Source organism: Ahaetulla prasina, chromosome 9 (genome assembly GCF_028640845.1).
Source record: "Ahaetulla prasina isolate Xishuangbanna chromosome 9, ASM2864084v1, whole genome shotgun sequence".
Lineage (NCBI taxonomy): Eukaryota > Metazoa > Chordata > Lepidosauria > Squamata > Colubridae > Ahaetulla > Ahaetulla prasina.
Window position 1 is genome coordinate 23,471,261 of NC_080547.1, and position 18,750 is coordinate 23,490,010.

Sequence of the window (18,750 nt, forward strand, 5' to 3'; positions counted from 1 at the left end):
TTAATCTAATGATTGAAAGGAACATTGATTTATAATGTAAATGCAATTCAGCAGTTTATCTGAGTGTCTTATTGCAATGGCTATATGCTTAATACTGAAGGGTTTTGAGAAAATTCTCTATTGTTTGTGCAGATTTGATGCCTATAATAACTCTTCCAATCGCATTTCACAATATATTTCACAATATTTACATTTCACAATATTTAGCCTAAGAATAAGAATGACATTTGGCTTTTTCAGGCCAATTATCTACAATACAATTATTACAGTATAGATGTCTATCTCATCTTTTATTCAAGAGTCCTAAGTAGCTGAATATAACTTTGGACCCAAAATGCTTATTTTAAAAACAAGCCATTCTCTACTTAAGGTACTGAATTAACCAGCCAAGCATTGCTTCTCTACAGTAGACCTATTACATTGGTCTCCTATTTTCTTTGCCATCATTCTGCATCATTGATGGCTGCTGATTTGTATAACTGAATAAACATTGTGTGCCAAACAATATTAAAACAAGAATGGAGTGTCTTTTCTTTGTGATAGCCCTATATCATATACATTTATTTTTCCTTTTGATCTGTTTCAAAGCGTTTGTAATCTTGTTAAAATGAGAAGAATGGAATTACTTCCTACACAATATTTCATCGGGCATTGAGGTCCATTGTGTCCTGCTGCATCTGATGCATGGTTGGTAGAAATCTAGGCGGGAAAGTCTTCTTGATATAACAATCAAGTATGGAATTTGCTATCCAGGAATCCTATATCACTTCCAGCAATCAAGTAGCTTTACCAGCCTTCTTCAGGTTGTTAATTTCCCCCCATCAGGAATTTGGCCTTTATATGATTTTGGCCTTTTATATAACTGAGGATCTTCTTTCTAGTTTCTTTTGTATTTTGTGATAATTTAGTTACTCTGTTAGATTTATCCTTCGTAGTTTTGGGTTTAGCATTTAGTTGAAGGGAAGGTGAAGGATAATTTCAAAACTTGTCTATGGTAGTTGTCTGTTCTCATTAGGCTGCAGTACATTTCCGAAAGTTTCCATTTTTGTCATCCTTCCAGCTTTGAAAACTATCTGATCATCAATTGCAGAACAATTTTTAAGCATTCCAGCAGCTGATGCAAAAATATATTAATGTTAGTCCTGTTATAGTCTAGCTAAATAATCATATGTAGCCAGTGTGAGAAGGAATGTTTGGTAATAGCTCTTCAATACTTTTGAGATTTCCAGAAGTCAAAGTGTTTGTGAGGCTGGTAGAAAGAGTTTTGTCTACATAGAGACCATTTCAATATAAAATCTTTGTTCCTTGTAGTGAGCTATTCAGGAGAGTCCTCTGCAGAACCCTGTATCATCCTGCAGCTTTTCATACTTTTGGTTCTGGGAAATTGGTCCTTTAACTCTTCATTTCCTGCTTCAGTTTTTTTTAATTTTGAATATGTGGTGGAATGTGGTGCAATATGTGTTTGCTGTACTTGTACCCCTTATGTTCTACAAATGTATGTGTGGAGGTCTAAATTTTGTGTTAATCACTTCCGTGGGTTTAATTACCAATTTTTTGTTCAAGTATATTTCTTACGTTCATATGCTGCGTGACTTTTATACTTCTTTTGTTCTCACTTTACCTGTCCAGTATTTTAATTCTTGCTTGTGTTTTGTTCATACAAACCTCCTTCATGCTTACTTTGTGCTGCTTTTCTTGTCCCTCCTCGTCTCTACCAAAAACCTGGTTCCTGTGTAACGACTGTCTTGAACTGAACACCTTCCCCAATCCTCCTTTGCCTTCTGCTACCTATGCAAAATCCTGCAGGGTTTTATGGCCTAGATGAATCGGACCTCGACAAAGTCTTTCACTTGCCAACTACGACTTTCATTGGGGGAAATGAGTCCGCTCTTCCACTTCGGGAAATCATCCGCCGTTTGGAGGTAAGAAAGCCAGCTAAGCATTTTTGGGACCATATAGATGTAAACAATCTAGTAAAATAATCAGGAATCAGGGAATAATAATAAGGAATAATTTTCTAGTAGCTAGAAAATCAAAAGAATATGCCACCACTGCATTCTTACATAACATAGGAGGAAGATTGTTCTGTAGGGTGGACATCATCAGACCTACCATAGAGAAGACCTGCAAGCTTTGATATGAACAAAAGAATATTTTATCTTATGGAAACATGTATAATCATGTCATGTATAATCTTAAACTTATGAATCTATTTTAGGGAAATAAATTGTGAGGCTACTTAATATCCATTATCAAATTAGGTAGCCATGTTTGTACAACATTCTTTTGCATAATTAACCATGGTTTACCAAATGATCCCAATTGCCTGAATTCCTAAACACTGAACTATAAATGGGCTAAACTAACTGGCTTTCCTACTACTCTGAAATACAAATAGCTAAGACCAGTGATAAAATCTAAAAATTTTCCCTACCGGTTCTGAGGGTGTGGCTTAGTAGGGGGGTTTCCTGTGACTGAGTGGGCGTGGCCAACTCGACATCACTCACAGCCCCACCCACTCAGTCACATGACCACCACCCCCAAGCCACGCCCACAGAACCCGGTAGGGGGGGAAAAATTTCTATTCTGCCTATTTTCCTCTGTCCCAAGATGCCTGCAGCCGCAGCCTCTTTTTTTTGGTGTGCCTGGAGGCGCTTCTTGTGCCAAAAGATGCAGCGGCTTCAGGCTTCGTGTAACAAAAGTTACCAGAGCCGCTCCCCTTCTTAAACACGTCGCCACCATCACCACCCTGTTCCATGCACCAGCTGCACATGCGTACACCGTTGCCTGCTGCTGCTGCTGAACGATGAATGAATAAATGGTGTGCGCATGCGTGGCCAGCGCATAGAACAGGATGGCAATGGTGGCAGTGTGTTTAAGAAGGGGAGCAGCTCTAGTAACTTTTGCTACAAGAAGCCTGCAGTGGCTGCACCTTTCAGCACAATAAGCACCTCCAGGTGCACCAAAAAAAAAGAGGCTGTGGCTACAGGCATCTCGCAACAAGGGGGGGTGAGATGCGGGCTGGCAGGGAGTCCAGCAGCGACAGCTCAGCCCTGGCTTGACTTCCCTGGCAGCCAGCCTCAGGAGGAAGGTAAGGATGCATCGCATGGCAAAGGGAGAGTGGGCAGCGAGCAGGCAACGGCTCTAGGGCAAGGCCAACCCAGTTGAAGTGGGCAGCAAGCACGCAGCGACTCCGGGGCCTCAGGAAATTGCATGGCCCTGGGCCCCGGGCCCCGACCCAAGGTGAAGGGCAAGCAGACAACATACATTGCTTATCTTTGGTGAGCTGAGCAGGCAAGGCAAGTAGCTGGGCCACATGGCAAAAGGAACTTATATATGGCGGGAATGGGTGGGTAGGGCAAGCAGTCAGAAACACCGAACAGTTGGAAGCAGCGAGCGAGCCGGAAGAGGCGACCGGGCAGGAGTGGGCTGGGCCACCAGGGATGATTGCTACCAGTTCGGCAAACCAATGCCAATCATCCCTACCTGTTCGCCTGAATCTGTCCAAACCGGTAGGATTTCACCCCTGGCCAAGATTCATTTTACTCTCATGTTGTGCAAGCCCAGTGACTATTTTAGAAATCGGTAAAATAAAAACTATAACGTTGTTTCCCCATATCCTCAAAAACAATCAGGAAAGAGCAAAGCTGTTCTAGTGCGTTCTCTATTCTAAAAAAGGATGCATTGTGGAAAAATACTTGCATATGAAAGTTTAAAATGGTCATTTTCAAAGGAAGCACTTTTCTTCCTTTGTTTCCTGGCAGTCACATAATTTCCTTTGACAATAATGGGTCAAACAAAAACAAAAAAAAGCTGTTGCTGACTAAAAAAAACTAAAAGAAGAAGGAAATGGAATTGGAAAGCAAAAAAAATACAGTATCTCAAGGTCATTTTAACTCCTTTAAGGACTCTGCTGTAATTGTCTTCTGTAGAAACAAAACTTCAGCTACCTCATTAGCAGTGGTTTTCCCTGGCCCAGCTTCCCATTTATTCTGGGTTTTAGAGTTGTTCTCCCCTTCCCGATAAGCCAGCTTCTAATTTCTATCTTTTCTTAAGTAGCAGTACTTTCTGATGAAGGGAATAATTCTCTGTCCCCTGCTCATGTTCTCGGCGTCACAACTCTGGCTAAAAATAATTTCCAGCAAGGTTATTTAAATGCCATTTCTTGCCAAACATTCTCTGTTTCTCTGTTTGTAGTCCCTCTACTCCACCCCTCCCTGGCAGACTGTTTTCCATTCAGTCGTTTTCAAATTCCTGATTTCAAGAAACACTTTGCACCTAGGCTTACCTTTCTTTGATTTTAGCAAGTATTCAGATTATAGAGTGCACTGGACAACAGAACTGTGCTTGCTTTGAAAATGATTAAAAAGAGGTGCTTTGGAAATATGGAAATATTATGCCTTTTTAAAGAACTACAACTTTTTCCCAGATTCCTCATAAGCTTGAAAACAGAGCAGGCCATTCTCATTAAAGTACAGCTTCTTTAATAAGTCAGCCCCTTAAAGCAGCCAAGTTCTTTTCAGGTAATTTTTAGCTAGAATACATGTGGCTCTTTTTAAAGAAATGCCACAGCCATGTTCCCACACATTTCAAACCATCTCTTTTTGCCACTGTCTCATGTAAACCAGACCTCTTCCAAAAGCGTATCAACCTTTCTATGCAGCAAGCATGTTGCATACATAAATCCAAAGCTAACAATATTTTCCTAAGAAAAGTTGACTGCTACATCTTATCTTTCCAATTAGTGGTCCCCTGTTGTCCACTGTTAATTGAAGATCTTGGGAATAGCTAACTTTTCATTTTATAACTAAATGTAACTTTCTGTTTTATAATTGAATGGAATTGCGCAAGCAGTCTTCTGTTGCCAAATCTTGACTATTTACATTTTTCAAGAATAATATAATGTCTAACTAGTGCGTAATTTGTTGAATTTGATTTGTCAGCACTTGGACTGAAATATTACTTTATCTGAAACTCCATTAACTGCCTTGGACTTTCTGTATTGACTTAATTGCCGCAGTATTAACTTGGTTTTCAGAAAGAGAAAAACTTATGAATAAGATTAAGACATAGCTCATATAAAGTAAGCTTTTAATTTGTGCTTGGAAATGGTTGAATCTTCTGCTCCAACTTGCATATTTCCTTTCTTTAACAGATGGCTTACTGTCAGCACATTGGAGTAGAATTCATGTTTATCAATGATCTTGAGCAATGTCAGTGGATAAGGCAGAAATTTGAAACGCCTGGTATCATGCAATTCTCCAATGAGGAGAAACGCACCCTGCTGGCCAGACTAGTGCGTTCAACCAGGTATTTCTTTTTCATTAATTTGCATAACTGCCATTGGTTGGAATTACAGGTGCCAGTAGTAGAAGAATTACGGTAGGTTCAATTTTAAGCTTTCCTAGTTCATATTTCATAGACACAAGGACATAACACCTTCAGTAAATTGAGATGTAAACATTCCACCCTAGCCATATTTATAACCCCACAAAGTGTCAATAATGACATTTGTGAAAGCTTGTATCTCATGGAAAATGTTCTCCATATATGTTTAGACTGCAGTTTCCCTCACTCTTGATCACTCTTGAAACAGTGGCTAATCTTTCAATTGGCAATATAGAACTTCTCTTACATAACAAGCAAAGATGGGTAACTGTTGGGAAACTGCCATCTAGGCTGGAAGGAGGGGTCAAGGGAGAACCTAGCTTGGAGTCATTGTACAGCTGCAAGTGCCATAATCTTGACCTCTTCCAAGATCCATGAAGCCTATCTGGTCATTCCAGAGTAAGGGAAGCAGTCTGGTAATATTCTTGTAATGTGTGGCAAACAATAAAGTTACTGACTTTGGCTATTCATGAGAGACCATGGTTATCTGCACCTGACAGTAACAGGATTTGTTGAAGTAGTTACCCAGACCAAGATGCATTCAGGAGAGCAAATGGTGTTTAGTTTTTCTCCTGATAGGTGACACTTGGGGCTGGGGCAGGAGGAAGGAAAGCAGAGAATCAGTGTCTCCAAGTTACTCCACATTTCATTCTGTAAGGGCAGCAACGCTTCCCAGCCTCATTTCTGAGATGCGATAAGATAGACCATAAGAGCAGTACGATTTACATCAATGTACTCTCCTCACAAGGACAGGAGGGATGCACATTAGCATGGCTTTGCAGAAGAGCCCAGACACTCATAAAGATTATGTGACAGGTGTCTTTAAACAGCAATTATGTTTTCCAGGTTTGAGGAGTTCCTGCACAGAAAGTGGTCTTCTGAGAAACGGTTTGGTTTGGAAGGCTGTGAGGTTCTGATTCCTGCTTTAAAGACAATAATTGACAAGTCAAGTGAGAAAGGAGTGGATTATGTTATCATGGGAATGCCTCACAGGTAAAGTTGTCCTTGGAGGAAACTGGTTGAAGAGAGTGAAGCTGACAAGAGAGTGTATACCGAATGTCAACTTGCCCTTCAGTCAAAACATTCTGAGCTGTATTCTTCCTGTTATTCATTTTTATGATTTTGCTCTTTTTTTTAGTCCGAAAGGCCCACTTTTTTTCAAATATTGATAGGACATAGGGTTGCCATAAAGAGGTATACAAAGTAGTAATTGAAACCTTGTTTAAGTCAAATTTGATTTAATTTATTAATCAAAATTATTATTTCTCCTACAGCAGACAATGTATTCCATGTAACATATGGCTAAATATCGTTTTGGTTTTCTAGAGGGCGTCTGAATGTTCTTGCCAATGTTATCAGAAAGGAGTTGGAACAAATTTTCTGCCAGTTTGATTCTAAGCTAGAAGCTGCAGATGAAGTGAGTTCAACTTTTATTGGGGTTATATATTTTATTTGACAGGAACTTTCGTCATATTAGTTAATAATAACCGTACACTGGTACCTCAGTACTCATCATTAATTGGTTCCAGGAGGTGCAATGAGTATCAAAAATGATGAGTACCAAACAAATTTTTCCCATAAGAAATAATATAGTGAGTCACAAGGCAGCTGACACCGACAAATTCTAGCTTGTGCATTGAGTACCAAGCAAATAATGAGTACCGGCACAAAGTTTTCACATCAAAATGCGTTGAGTACCAAATTCAGTGAGTTTCAAAGCAGCTGAGTACCAAGGGACCACTGTATTTAGTTTTGAAACACAGTGACAACTTCTGTATCCGCCACTGAAAAAAGTCGAGTGTGACTTCAACAATGCGCCCTAACACTTTTCCAGTTCTTCAGTTTTCCAGTTGTTTTCAAGATTGCTCTTGAATGTCAGGAATGGGGTTCCCATGGCATTAAAGTGCTTTCATGTCAGCTTGAGCTTAAGGGGTCTCAGATGACTTAAAGAAACCATCTCAGATGACTTAAAGAAACAGCTGGGTGCAAAAATAATGAAAATGTGTGATTCCTGGCAATCAATACTATGCCATTCATAGACCGAGTAACAGTTTTTCTACTGTGCATTTTAATCCAGCTAGATTTAGTCTGATAAATCCTATTAATGTTATACAAAGTGAACACCACAATCAGGAATTCAAATAGGAACCCCACTACTGTCTTAATTCCAATTTGAATTTCAGACCACATTGCAGTGATGGGTTGCTACCAGTTCGCACCGGATTGGGCCAACCAATAGTGGCGGGGGCGGGAGGCTCCACCCATCTGCCCAGATCTTTCTGCACATGTGCAGAAGCATACACAGAAGTGCCGTACGAGCGAGCACGCCATTGTGAATGTATTTTGGATATGTGTTCATTTTCTTCTAAATTGCAAAGTAGCCATTTTGAAGCTCTAAAAATTCACAGAAAAAGAATATAACTGCCTAATAATGCTCTCTTTTCCCAGGGCTCAGGAGATGTAAAGTACCATTTGGGAATGTATCACCGAAGGATTAACCGTGTCACTGACAGGACAATCACTCTTTCACTGGTTGCAAATCCTTCTCATTTGGAGGCTGCTGATCCTGTTGTTCAGGGCAAAACAAAAGCAGAACAATTTTACTGTGGGGACACTGAAGGAAAGAAAGTAAGCTGGGCATATATGAAATAGCTTCTCCTTTGTGCTTTTCTTTGCCGTTTTGTACATGCGGGTGTCCAAGGGAAGACATTATTTTTCCTTCTGTTTTGATAGTGACACTGTTGTGGATGCTTCATTTTCAGCCACTTTGACACCTAATTCTCCAAAGTTACCATATTTAACGCATCTTTAATATGTTCTGGTCTAAAAAGGTGATGTCAATCCTTCTGCACGGAGATGCTGCTTTTGCTGGTCAAGGGATTGTTTACGAGACTTTCCATTTGAGTGACCTGCCTTCCTATACAACACATGGGACAGTTCATGTGGTGGTGAACAATCAGGTAAAATACGTGTTCTTTTGTTACCATATCAAATCCTCTAAGTTAAATCTAACCAAGAACAAACAACAGATTAGGAACTGTTTTATTGTTTGTATTCTTAGCTGAACTTTAAAGGTAGTGTTTTGTATAAGTTTATTTACTTTGAAGTGATCGAAAAGTTGATCAAGAATAAAAACTGAAGCAAATTCAACTCAGCGTTAAATTTGTCAGATGAAGGCTGATTTCCTGATGGTTAGCCAAGAACGTTTCTTGCTTTCTGATTTGAAACTAAGGGACCGATTTGTACATCGTGCTACATTCATGATGATATTAATATGATGATATTAATGGGTAATAAAAACCTCTTGAAGGGGACAATTTTGTCAGAGCAATTTGAAGGGATGGAACTTATGTAATAGAAATACTTTTGCTGTTTGTACCAATTAACAACCACCCCTATCTGAAACTTAGGTATAAAATAAAGGTACAAAATAAAATACATCTTGTACTGCAAAACTCTATTATTCCTTTTTTTTATCTTTCCTTGGTGAGACCCTCATTGTTATAATGTGCCTTTGAATAGTAGTCCTTGAGAAATTTTTCTTTCAGTTCTATCTTGATAGCTCTGTTTATTCCTCTAGGTGAAAAGCCTTTTGGAACAGGAAAGCAGTAGTTTTGGGCTTCTTTCCTTTAAGCTATGGCCTTCTGGGAAGATTATAGGAAAGAACAGCTTTAGGGTTCTAAGACATTCACTACTGTTTGAATCAGAAAGAAGTTGTCCAAACGGAAGTGAAAATGCCAAATTGGAAGTCTTAGGAGACTGCAAGTATAGAACTAGCAACAAATAAAACAAAAGATATAATACTTTTTATCTTTTGACTATTCTTGGCAAAACCAGGATTGGAGACATTACCTTTTAAAATCCATGCCTCATGCTAAAGTATCGGTATTTGCATATATACACATAATTCTCAGGAAGAAATATTCCACAAAAGACGTTCCTTCAATATTTAACTAACTTTTCTATTTATCACCTAAAAAATTGAGAGTGATGATGTATTAAGTCCTCATACAGTCTATATTACCTTTATGGTTATTTTTTAAAAATGGCTTCTGTTGTCATCTCAGATTGGATTCACTACCGATCCTCGTATGGCCCGTTCTTCCCCATACCCAACAGATGTGGCTCGTGTGGTTAATGCACCCATTTTTCATGTCAATGCTGATGATCCAGAGGCTGTGGTATATGTGTGCAACGTGGCAGCTGAATGGAGAAGTACTTTTCACAAAGATGTAGTTGTGGATCTGGTAAGTAGTACTGATTCTTCTGACGTACTGATACATTTAGTTGGGGCTCTATAATAGGTTATTTAAGAAATATTTTTAAAAATGATTGAAGTGTTGAATGATAGCAGAAAGATAGTGGGTACTATTTTCCTAAAAGCAGAAGAAAATACAGGTACTCCTCAATTTACAACAATTCATTTAGTTACCATTCAAAGTTACAACAGTACTGGGAGGCGTGGCCAGCGTCGCGGCGGCAAGAACAGGTTCTTTATGATCTCCCAAAGACCTGTCGATATCTCTGCTGCCCAGGAGTCCGAAGTAACCTTAGTCATCCTGTAGGGATGACAAGCAAGAAGAGCACGGACTGTCCAGCTTGGGGGGCCGGAAAATCCCTAGTCGGAACAGAAGAAGGTCCTCAAACTGGGCAGTGAAGAAAGCGACCATAATCTTATCGCATTCTTTGACAAAATGACAAAATTAGTAGACCAGAGGAATGCTGTCGATATAATTTACTTGGACTTCAGTAAAGCATTTGATAAAGTAGACCATAACCTACTACTAGATAAAGTAGAAAAATGTGGGTTAGACAGCACCACCACCAGATGGATTCGTAACTGGCTGACCAACCGCACTCAACGTGTAGTCCTCAACGGAACTACATCCACATGGAGGGAAGTATGCAGTGGAGTACCCCAAGGCTCTGTTTTAGGCCCAGTACTCTTCAACATCTTCATCAACGACTTGGACGAGGGGATAGATGGGGAACTCATCAAATTTGCAGATGACACCAAGCTGGCAGGAATAGCCAACACTCCAGAAAATAGGCTCAAGTTACAGAAAGATCTTGACAGACTTGAACATTGGGCGCTATCTAACAAAATGAAATTCAACAGTGAAAAAAGTAAGGTTCTACATTTAGGCAAAAAACCAAAATGCACAGGTACCGTATATGTGGTACCTTGCTCAATAGTAGTACCTGTGAGAGAGATCTTGGAGTCCTAGTGGACAACCATTTAGATATGAGCCAGCAGTGTGCAGCTGCTGCTAAAAAAGCCAACACAGTTCTGGGCTGCATAAACAGAGGGATAGAATCAAGATCACGTGAAGTGTTAGTACCACTTTATAATGCCTTGGTAAGGCCACACTTGGAATATTGCATCCAGTTTTGGTCGCCACGATGTAAAAAAGATGTTGAGACTCTAGAAAGAGTGCAGAGAAGAGCAACAAAGATGATTAGGGGACTGGAGGATAAAACATATGAAGAACGGTTGCAGGAACTGGGTATGTCTAGTTTAACAAAAAGAAGGACTAGGGGAGACATGATAGCTGTGTTCCAATATCTCAGGGGCTGCCACAAAGAAGAGGGAGTCGGGCTGTTCACCAAAGCACCTGAGGGTAGAACAAGAAGCAATGGGTGGAAACTGATCAAAGAAAGAAGCAACTTAGAAACTAAGGAGAAATTTCCTGACAGTTAGAACAATTAATAAGTGGAACGACTTGCCTTCAGAAGTTGTGAATGCTCCAACACTGGAAATTTTTAAGAAAATGTTGGATAACCATCTGACTGAGATGGTGTAGGGTTTCCTGCCTGGGCAGGGGGTTGGACTAGAAGGCCTCCAAGGTCCCTTCCAACTCTGATGTTATGTTATGTTATAGAAGTCACTAAAAAGCTGGGGCGGCTGCAACGGAAGAGGAAGAAGAGAGAGAGCGTGTGACATCGAAATGAGAGACTCTGATTTTCTGAGGAAAAAAGAGAGACTTTCCACTTCAAATCCACCTGTAAATTAAATAAGGTGGAAAAGAGAAGCTGAGAGTGAGGTGTGTGTGTATTCGCATTCACGCCTGGTAACTTAGCAGCGAAGAAAGCGTGGGGGGGGAGCCAGCTTTTTACTCTTTTGGAAATAGAAAGGGAAAATTGGAGAATCCATTACAAAATAAAAGTAATTTGGACTAATTGACTATAAACTGGAAAAGACTGAACCCCATGCCATATAAATATGATAGAAGGTGGCAATTGACAAAGGATACTTTGTAAACTAATTATTGCAAGAGAAATTGAAAGCACTGTGTATTGCTGAAAGTTAGTTAACAGTGCCATCTAGTGGCAGAAGAAGTAAGATACATACATACTTTCACAGACATGTAAGAAATGCATTGCTATTGGTATGGGAGAAGGTCAGAGACAAATATTATATGAAAATTCCAACATGGTTATCAACAATGGAAGCTTTAATACATCCAAATACTTTTAACATTAGAAACATTGTTAGGTATAAGGAATTATTAACAGATAAGGGGGAACTGAAGTGGAAGCAAGATTTGGAAGAATGGGATTGAATTAGATTGGTACATGTATATGCAAATACAAACAAGATATGAAAAAGATGCTAAACTATATGGTTTTTACTTAGAAAAGACAGAGCTGGATAGGATACTCACGGGAACAGAGGATACATTAATTAAAAAAATTATAACTTTTTGTTGGGTATTGAGTTAGAAGATGAACAAGTAAAGAAAACAATGATAGCATGGGCCAAAAATTTCGGATACTCAATAGACCCAGATAAATGGCAACAGTTATGGGAGAAGAACTACAAATTAACAATGTCCATTGCATATAAAGAAAATCAATGTAAAATGTTTTATAGATGGCATATGCCTGCTGAAAAACTGGCAAAAATATTTAAAGATAAATGTTAGAAATGTCACCAGATACCAGGATCTTATTATCATATGTGGTGGACATGCTCAGAAGCTAAAAATTATTGGAATAAATAAAGAAGAAATGACCAAACAACACATTGATTTAAAGCCGGAGCTGTTCTTATTGGGTATTCTCCCAGAGAAAACCAGTAAAGAAAATATTTATTTGATTATACATGAAATAACAGCAACTTGAATAGTTTTGCACAAAACTGGAAAACAGAGAAAATACCCCTGGAAGGAGAAGTTATTAAAAAAAAATTAGATTGTGCAGAAATGAACAGATTAACTTTGATGATCAAAGAAAGAGAGGATACAGAATATTTTAAGTTATGGGATCAATTTTACCATTGGTTAGAAAAAAGATATAGATAAGCAATTGATAGTTATGTAAGAAAATGGTATAATTAGAATATTGTACTTGTGAAAAAATTGTATAGATTAAATTGAAATGAAGAAAGAAGAAACAACAAAAAGATGAAGCCATAAGAAAACACCAAGATGTCACACGGAAGGAATGACTGATGTATTAAATATTTGTTTATTTATAAAATAAAAAAAAGTATTAAAAAAAAGTTACAACAGCACTAAAAAAAGTGACATGTGAACCGTTCCCATGGTCATGATCAAAATTCAGAGGATTGGCAATTGACTCATATTTATGAAGGTTGCAATGTCCCTGGGTCATGTGATTCCCTTTTGAGATTTTCTGACAAGCAAAGTCAATGGGGAAGCCGTATTACTAACTTAATATATGCAGTTATTCACTTAACTACTATGGCAAGAAAGGTTGTAAAATTTATTTATTTTATTTATTTATTTATTGAATTTTTATACCGCCCTTCTCCCGAGGGACTCAGGGCAGTTTACAGCCAAGATAAAAAACAACAGCAATATACACATAAAATGATAACTTAAAAAACTTATTACACAGATGGCCGAATTAAAACATTAAAATGATAAAACCCCATAAAATTATGAAATATTAAAACATTAAAACTATTAAAATCCTATGCCAGTCCTGCGCGAATAAACAAATAGGTCTTCAGTTCGCGGCGGAAAGTCCGAAGGTCCGACAGTTGATGAAGTCCAGGGGGAAGTTCGTTCCAAAGGGTGGGAGCCCCCACAGAGAAGACCCTCCCCCTGGGGGCCGCCAGCCGACATTGCTTGGCTGACGGCACCCTAAGGAGTCCCTCTCTGTGCGAGCGTACAGGTCGGTGGGAGGCATTCGGTAACAGCAGGCGGTCCCGTAAGTACCCTGGCCCTAAGCCATGGAGCACTTTAAAGGTAGTCACCACCCGAAAAACCACAGGTAGCCAGTGCAGTCTGCGCAGGACTGGTGTTACATGGGAGCCACGTGCGGCTCCCACTATCACCCGCGCAGCTGCATTCTGAACTAACTGAAGCCTCCGGGTGCTCTTCAAGGGGAGCCCCATGTAGAGAGCGTTGCAGTAATCCAAGCGAGAGGTAACCAGAGCATGAGTGACCGTGCATAAGGCATCCCGGTCAAGGAAGGGGCGCAACTGGCGAACCAGGCGAACCTGGTAAAAAGCTCTCCTGGCGACGGTCATCAAATGATCTTCGAAAGACAACCACTCATCCAGGAGGACACCCAAGTTGTGCACCCTTTCCACTGGGGCCAGTGATTCGCCCCCAACAGTCAGCCGCGTCTTGGAGGGATTGAGTTTTAGCCTGTTTCTCCCCATCCAGACCCGTACAGCTTCCAGACACCGGGACAGCACTTTGATAGCTTCGTTGGGATGGCCTGGGGTGGAAAAGTACAGCTGCGTGTCGTCAGCGTACAGTTGGTACCTCAACCCAAAGCCATTGATGATCTCACCCAGCGGCTTCATATAGATGTTGAACAGTAGAGGCGAGAGAATCGACCCCTGCAGCACCCCACATGTGAGGGGCCTCGCGGTTGATCTCTGCCCCCCTGCCAACATCATCTGCGACCGGTCAGAGAGATAGGAGGAGAACCACCGATAAACGGTGCCTCCCACTCCCAAACTCCCTAACCGGTGCAGCAGGATATCATGGTCGATGGTATCAAAAGCCGCTGAGAGATCGAATAGGACCAGGGCAGAGGAATATCCCCTGTCCCTGTCCCTCCAGAGATCATCAACCAACGCGACCAAAACCGTCTCCGTATTGTATCCAGGCCGGAAGCCAGACTGGAACAGGTCTAGATAGACAGATTCATCCAGGTATTGGGGTAATTGACGTGCTACCACACTCTCAACAACCTTCGCCACAAAGCCCGGACGATAATTTCCCAAAACAGCCGGGTCCAGGGAAGGCTTCTTGAGGAGGGGCCTCACCACCGCCTCTTTCAAGGTGGCAGGGAAAACCCCTTCCATCAAAGAAGCATTGATAATCCCCTGGAGCCAGCCTCGTGTCACCTCCTGTGTGGCCAGCACCAACCAGGAGGGGCACAGGTCCAGTAAACATGTGGTGGCATTCAACCGCCCCAACAACCTGTCCATGTCCTCGGGAGTCACAGGGTCAAATCCATCCCAAACAGTCTCAACGAGACGAGTCTCCGACCTCTCATCTGGATCTACCCAATTTTGATCCAATCCATCCCGAAGCTGAAAGATTTTATCGTATAGATAACCACTAAACTCCTCGGCACGGCCCTGTAAGGGGTCATCCCGCACCTCCTGATGAAGGAGGGAGCGGGTCACCCGAAACAGGGCCGCCGGGCGGTTATCTGCCGACGCAATGAGGGAGGAAATGTAGGAACGCTTCGCTTCCCTCAGTGCCACTAGGTAAGTCCTACTATAGGACCTGGGGCAAAACTCACTTAAATGTTTCGGTTAGCAACAGAACTTTTGGGCTCAATTATGGTCATAAGTTGAGGACTACTTGTAAGTATGTGTGGGCTTTGGTGGACTTTATTATATAGAAATGGCGGATGTAAAGAGGCATGTCAAGAGAAAATTGAAAGTGAGTTAAGAGTGGAAATGTAGGACCTGAGAAATGTCTGTGGCAAAACCAGAAAAGAGGAACTCTAGAATAAATTACCTCTAAATGAATGCTAAGTGACTGATCAGTTAAAAAGAAATGTGCTAAACCAGGTTGGTCACATAGAAAGAATTCATGAGGATTGAACTGAAGAACAAATATACAGTGGAAAAATTAATGGGTTGAGAGGAACATTAAGAAAATTGTGACTGGATACAGTTCATTAGATCCTCAAGAGGAAGAGATTAAGTTTAAAAAGCAAAAATCTGAAATGGTATATAGACATGTTGAAAACAAGGATAGTTTAGAGCTGGAAGTCTGTATAAGTCAATGGTATTTATATTAGTAAATAAATAATAGCTTGCCCTACTCAGCCATATCCACCTCTCCTTTGAGGATCGTTTTCAAAGGGTTTTGCAGAATGGTGGAAAGAGAAGTTTAAATTGAATGTAAAATTTTCCAAAGCTGGAACATTTTTTCTTTTCTGATAACGTTCCAGGGAATCTTATTCTGTTCATTTGCTATCACTTTACACCCATGCTTGTTCTCAATCAAGCATTACCAGTGGTGGGTTTCAGGTTTTTTTACTACTGGTTCTGTGGGTGTGGCTTGGTGGGCGTGGCAGGGGAAGGTTACTGTAAAATCTCCATTCCCTCCCCAATCCAGGGGAAGATAATTGCAAAATCCCCATTTTCTCCCCATCAGTCGGGACTCTGGAGGCAGAGAATAGATGGAGTCGGGGCCAGTCAGAATTTTTACTACTGGTTCTCCGAACTGTTCAAAATTTCCGCTACCGGCTCTCCAGAACTGGTCAGAACCTGCTGAAACCCACCTCTGAGTATTACCCTCTAAATGAATGCTAAGTGACTGATCAGTTAAAAAGAAATATGCTAAACCAGGTTGGTCACATAGAAAGAATTCATGAGGATTGAACTGAAGAACAAATATACAGTGGAAAAATTAATGGGTTGAGAGGAACATTAAGAAAATTGTGACTGGATACAGTTCATTAGATCCTCAAGAGGAAGAGATTAAGTTTAAAAAGCAAAAATCTGAAATGGTATATAGACATGTTGAAAACAAGGATAGTTTAGAGCTGGAAGTCTGTATAAGTCAATGGTATTTATATTAGTAAATAAATAATAGCTTGCCCTACTCAGCCATATCCACCTCTCCTTTGAGGATCGTTTTCAAAGGGTTTTGCAGAATGGTGGAAAGAGAAGTTTAAATTGAATGTAAATTTTTCCAAAGCTGGAACATTTTTTCTTTTCTGATAACGTTCCAGGGAATCTTATTCTGTTCATTTGCTATCACTTTACACCCATGCTTGTTCTCAATCAAGCATTACCAGTGGTGGGTTTCAGGTTTTTTTATTACTGGTTCTGTGGGTGTGGCTTGGTGGGCGTGGCAGGGGAAGGTTACTGTAAAATCTCCATTCCCTCCCCAATCCAGGGGAAGATAATTGCAAAATCCCCATTTTCTCCCCATCAGTCGGGACTCTGGAGGCAGAGAATAGATGGAGTCGGGGCCAGTCAGAATTTTTACTACTGGTTCTCCGAACTGTTCAAAATTTCCGCTACCGGTTCTCCAGAACCGGTCAGAACCTGCTGAAACCCACCTCTGAGTATTACCCTCTAATTACTGAGTTTGGAAATTTTCTTTTTAATTTGGGAAGATGAATTGTTTAGGTCAAGAATAAATATATGGGATTTTTCTTCCTTTCAAACATGCTAGGTGTGCTACAGACGAAATGGGCATAATGAGATGGACGAGCCAATGTTCACTCAGCCATTGATGTACAAGCAGATCCGAAAACAGAAAGCTGTGCTACAGAAGTATGCTGAGACACTGATTTCACAAGGAGTAGTAAATCAACCAGAATATGAGGTACTTTCATTTATAGTTTTAACAATCATTCTGTAGCCCAGCCATGCTTAGGTATCTTAATATTCCTCATCCCATTGTGGTACCAAGCATTTCATAATTTCAGAGACTTTTGGCATTTTATAAATGTTATAATTAATGACAGCATACAGGAATATTTAATAATAAGAATAATTAGTAAAATAATCTCTTATTTTTCTAAGGCAATTGATAACATTTCTCAATTGATATTGTGTAGCTTATTGAAACTTGTTTAACTTGATACATGCCATTGTGTATATTAACTGGCTTGTTATATGATTATATTTGTATGTGTATATTTTCCTTTCAGAAAGCCAACTCTGCTGGCTTTGGAAACAACTTTTCGTAAATAGGGACATATTTGCCCCAGCAGAAGCTCTGACTTTATTGTAGACAAAGTAGAAACTGATACTCCCAGCCCGGTAGATAAATTACAGTGATTGCTATTACCAGTTTTGGTTGAGAAATGTGTTATAATTCCAAGAAGGCGTTTGTTTAGAGTAATATTTGTCCTTGGAGTCATGTCCACGTTATTCTCCTTTTGTATTCCAGGAGGAAATTTCCAAGTATGACAAAATCTGTGAAGAGGCTCATGCCAGATCCAAGGATGAAAAAATCCTTCACATCAAGCATTGGTTAGACTCTCCATGGCCTGGTAAGTTACCGTCTATTTGCTAATGGCCATGGAGGAAAAAATAGTACTTGTGGTCAATAGATTGTACTTGCACTTTCTGGCACAAATATGAGTTGTCCTTGCCTAGAACTCCAAGTTCTGAAAATTCCATACAAGGATCATAAGAGGTAGTCAGCATTATTAATAAACAAAATGTGCTTGCATTAAACTAAGAGGCACTTGATGAAGAATTTTTGTTCTTCTCCCAGATGCTCTGGCAGGATGATCCAGTAGTTTAATTGGACAGAGTTTATTTGCCAAATACCTTCTCAAAAGAAATTTGGCAGTGAGGAACATCTTTTTAAAGGAATTGTTGTAGCTAGAGCTTGCTCCTCCTGTGAATGTCTTCCTTGCCTCTTTTTATGTCCTCTTCTTAAATGTCCAGGTTTCTTCACCCTGGATGGCCAACCTCGGAGCATGACTTGTCCTTCTACCGGCTTGACTGAAGAAGATTTGGTCCATATAGGAAAGGTGGCCAGCTCAGTTCCTGTTGAAAATTTTACCATTCATGGAGGTATGGTTTTCTATATTTTCCCCCCTTTAGTTTTTAATGATTTCATTAGAAAATACAATGTCTTACTTGCGTGGAGGAGTCTTTTGCAAAGTTTCCTTGAAGCCTCTCTTAGATAGATGTTCAGAATTGAGGGACCAATCAGTACTTTGCTTCTGTTTTGCATGTTTTAATGATAGCTATTCCATGTATTATATATCCTAGTACATTTGGGCCTACCTCATAGCCAATCCAAGCTGTCAGCAAACTAAGATGAAAATAGATTCTGCTTCAGAGCTTAATCTTTCAGTCTTAGCCTTTGCTCTTTTTCTACATTTTATGTTTGTGCTTTGATTTATAGCAGCCTTACCTGAGCACCCTCCAGGCATGTGAATTTC

At 40.1% G+C, this 18,750-nt stretch overlaps 1 protein-coding gene across 4 annotated transcripts in view; it reads left to right on the forward strand.

Moving 5' to 3' along the window:
* The window catches only part of OGDH (oxoglutarate dehydrogenase), a 58,884-nt gene that overhangs the window by 22,932 nt on the left and 17,202 nt on the right, over positions 1-18,750 (forward strand). For all 4 annotated transcript variants that reach the window (XM_058194142.1, XM_058194145.1, XM_058194141.1 and 1 more), the window contains 10 exons: positions 1,807-1,922; positions 5,156-5,310; positions 6,235-6,381; positions 6,715-6,805; positions 7,837-8,016; positions 8,220-8,348; positions 9,456-9,635; positions 17,019-17,171; positions 17,742-17,844; positions 18,248-18,376. In XM_058194142.1, the coding sequence (XP_058050125.1) occupies positions 1,807-1,922; positions 5,156-5,310; positions 6,235-6,381; positions 6,715-6,805; positions 7,837-8,016; positions 8,220-8,348; positions 9,456-9,635; positions 17,019-17,171; positions 17,742-17,844; positions 18,248-18,376 (1,383 nt within the window). The remainder of the gene's footprint in view (positions 1-1,806; positions 1,923-5,155; positions 5,311-6,234; positions 6,382-6,714; positions 6,806-7,836; positions 8,017-8,219; positions 8,349-9,455; positions 9,636-17,018; positions 17,172-17,741; positions 17,845-18,247; positions 18,377-18,750) is intronic.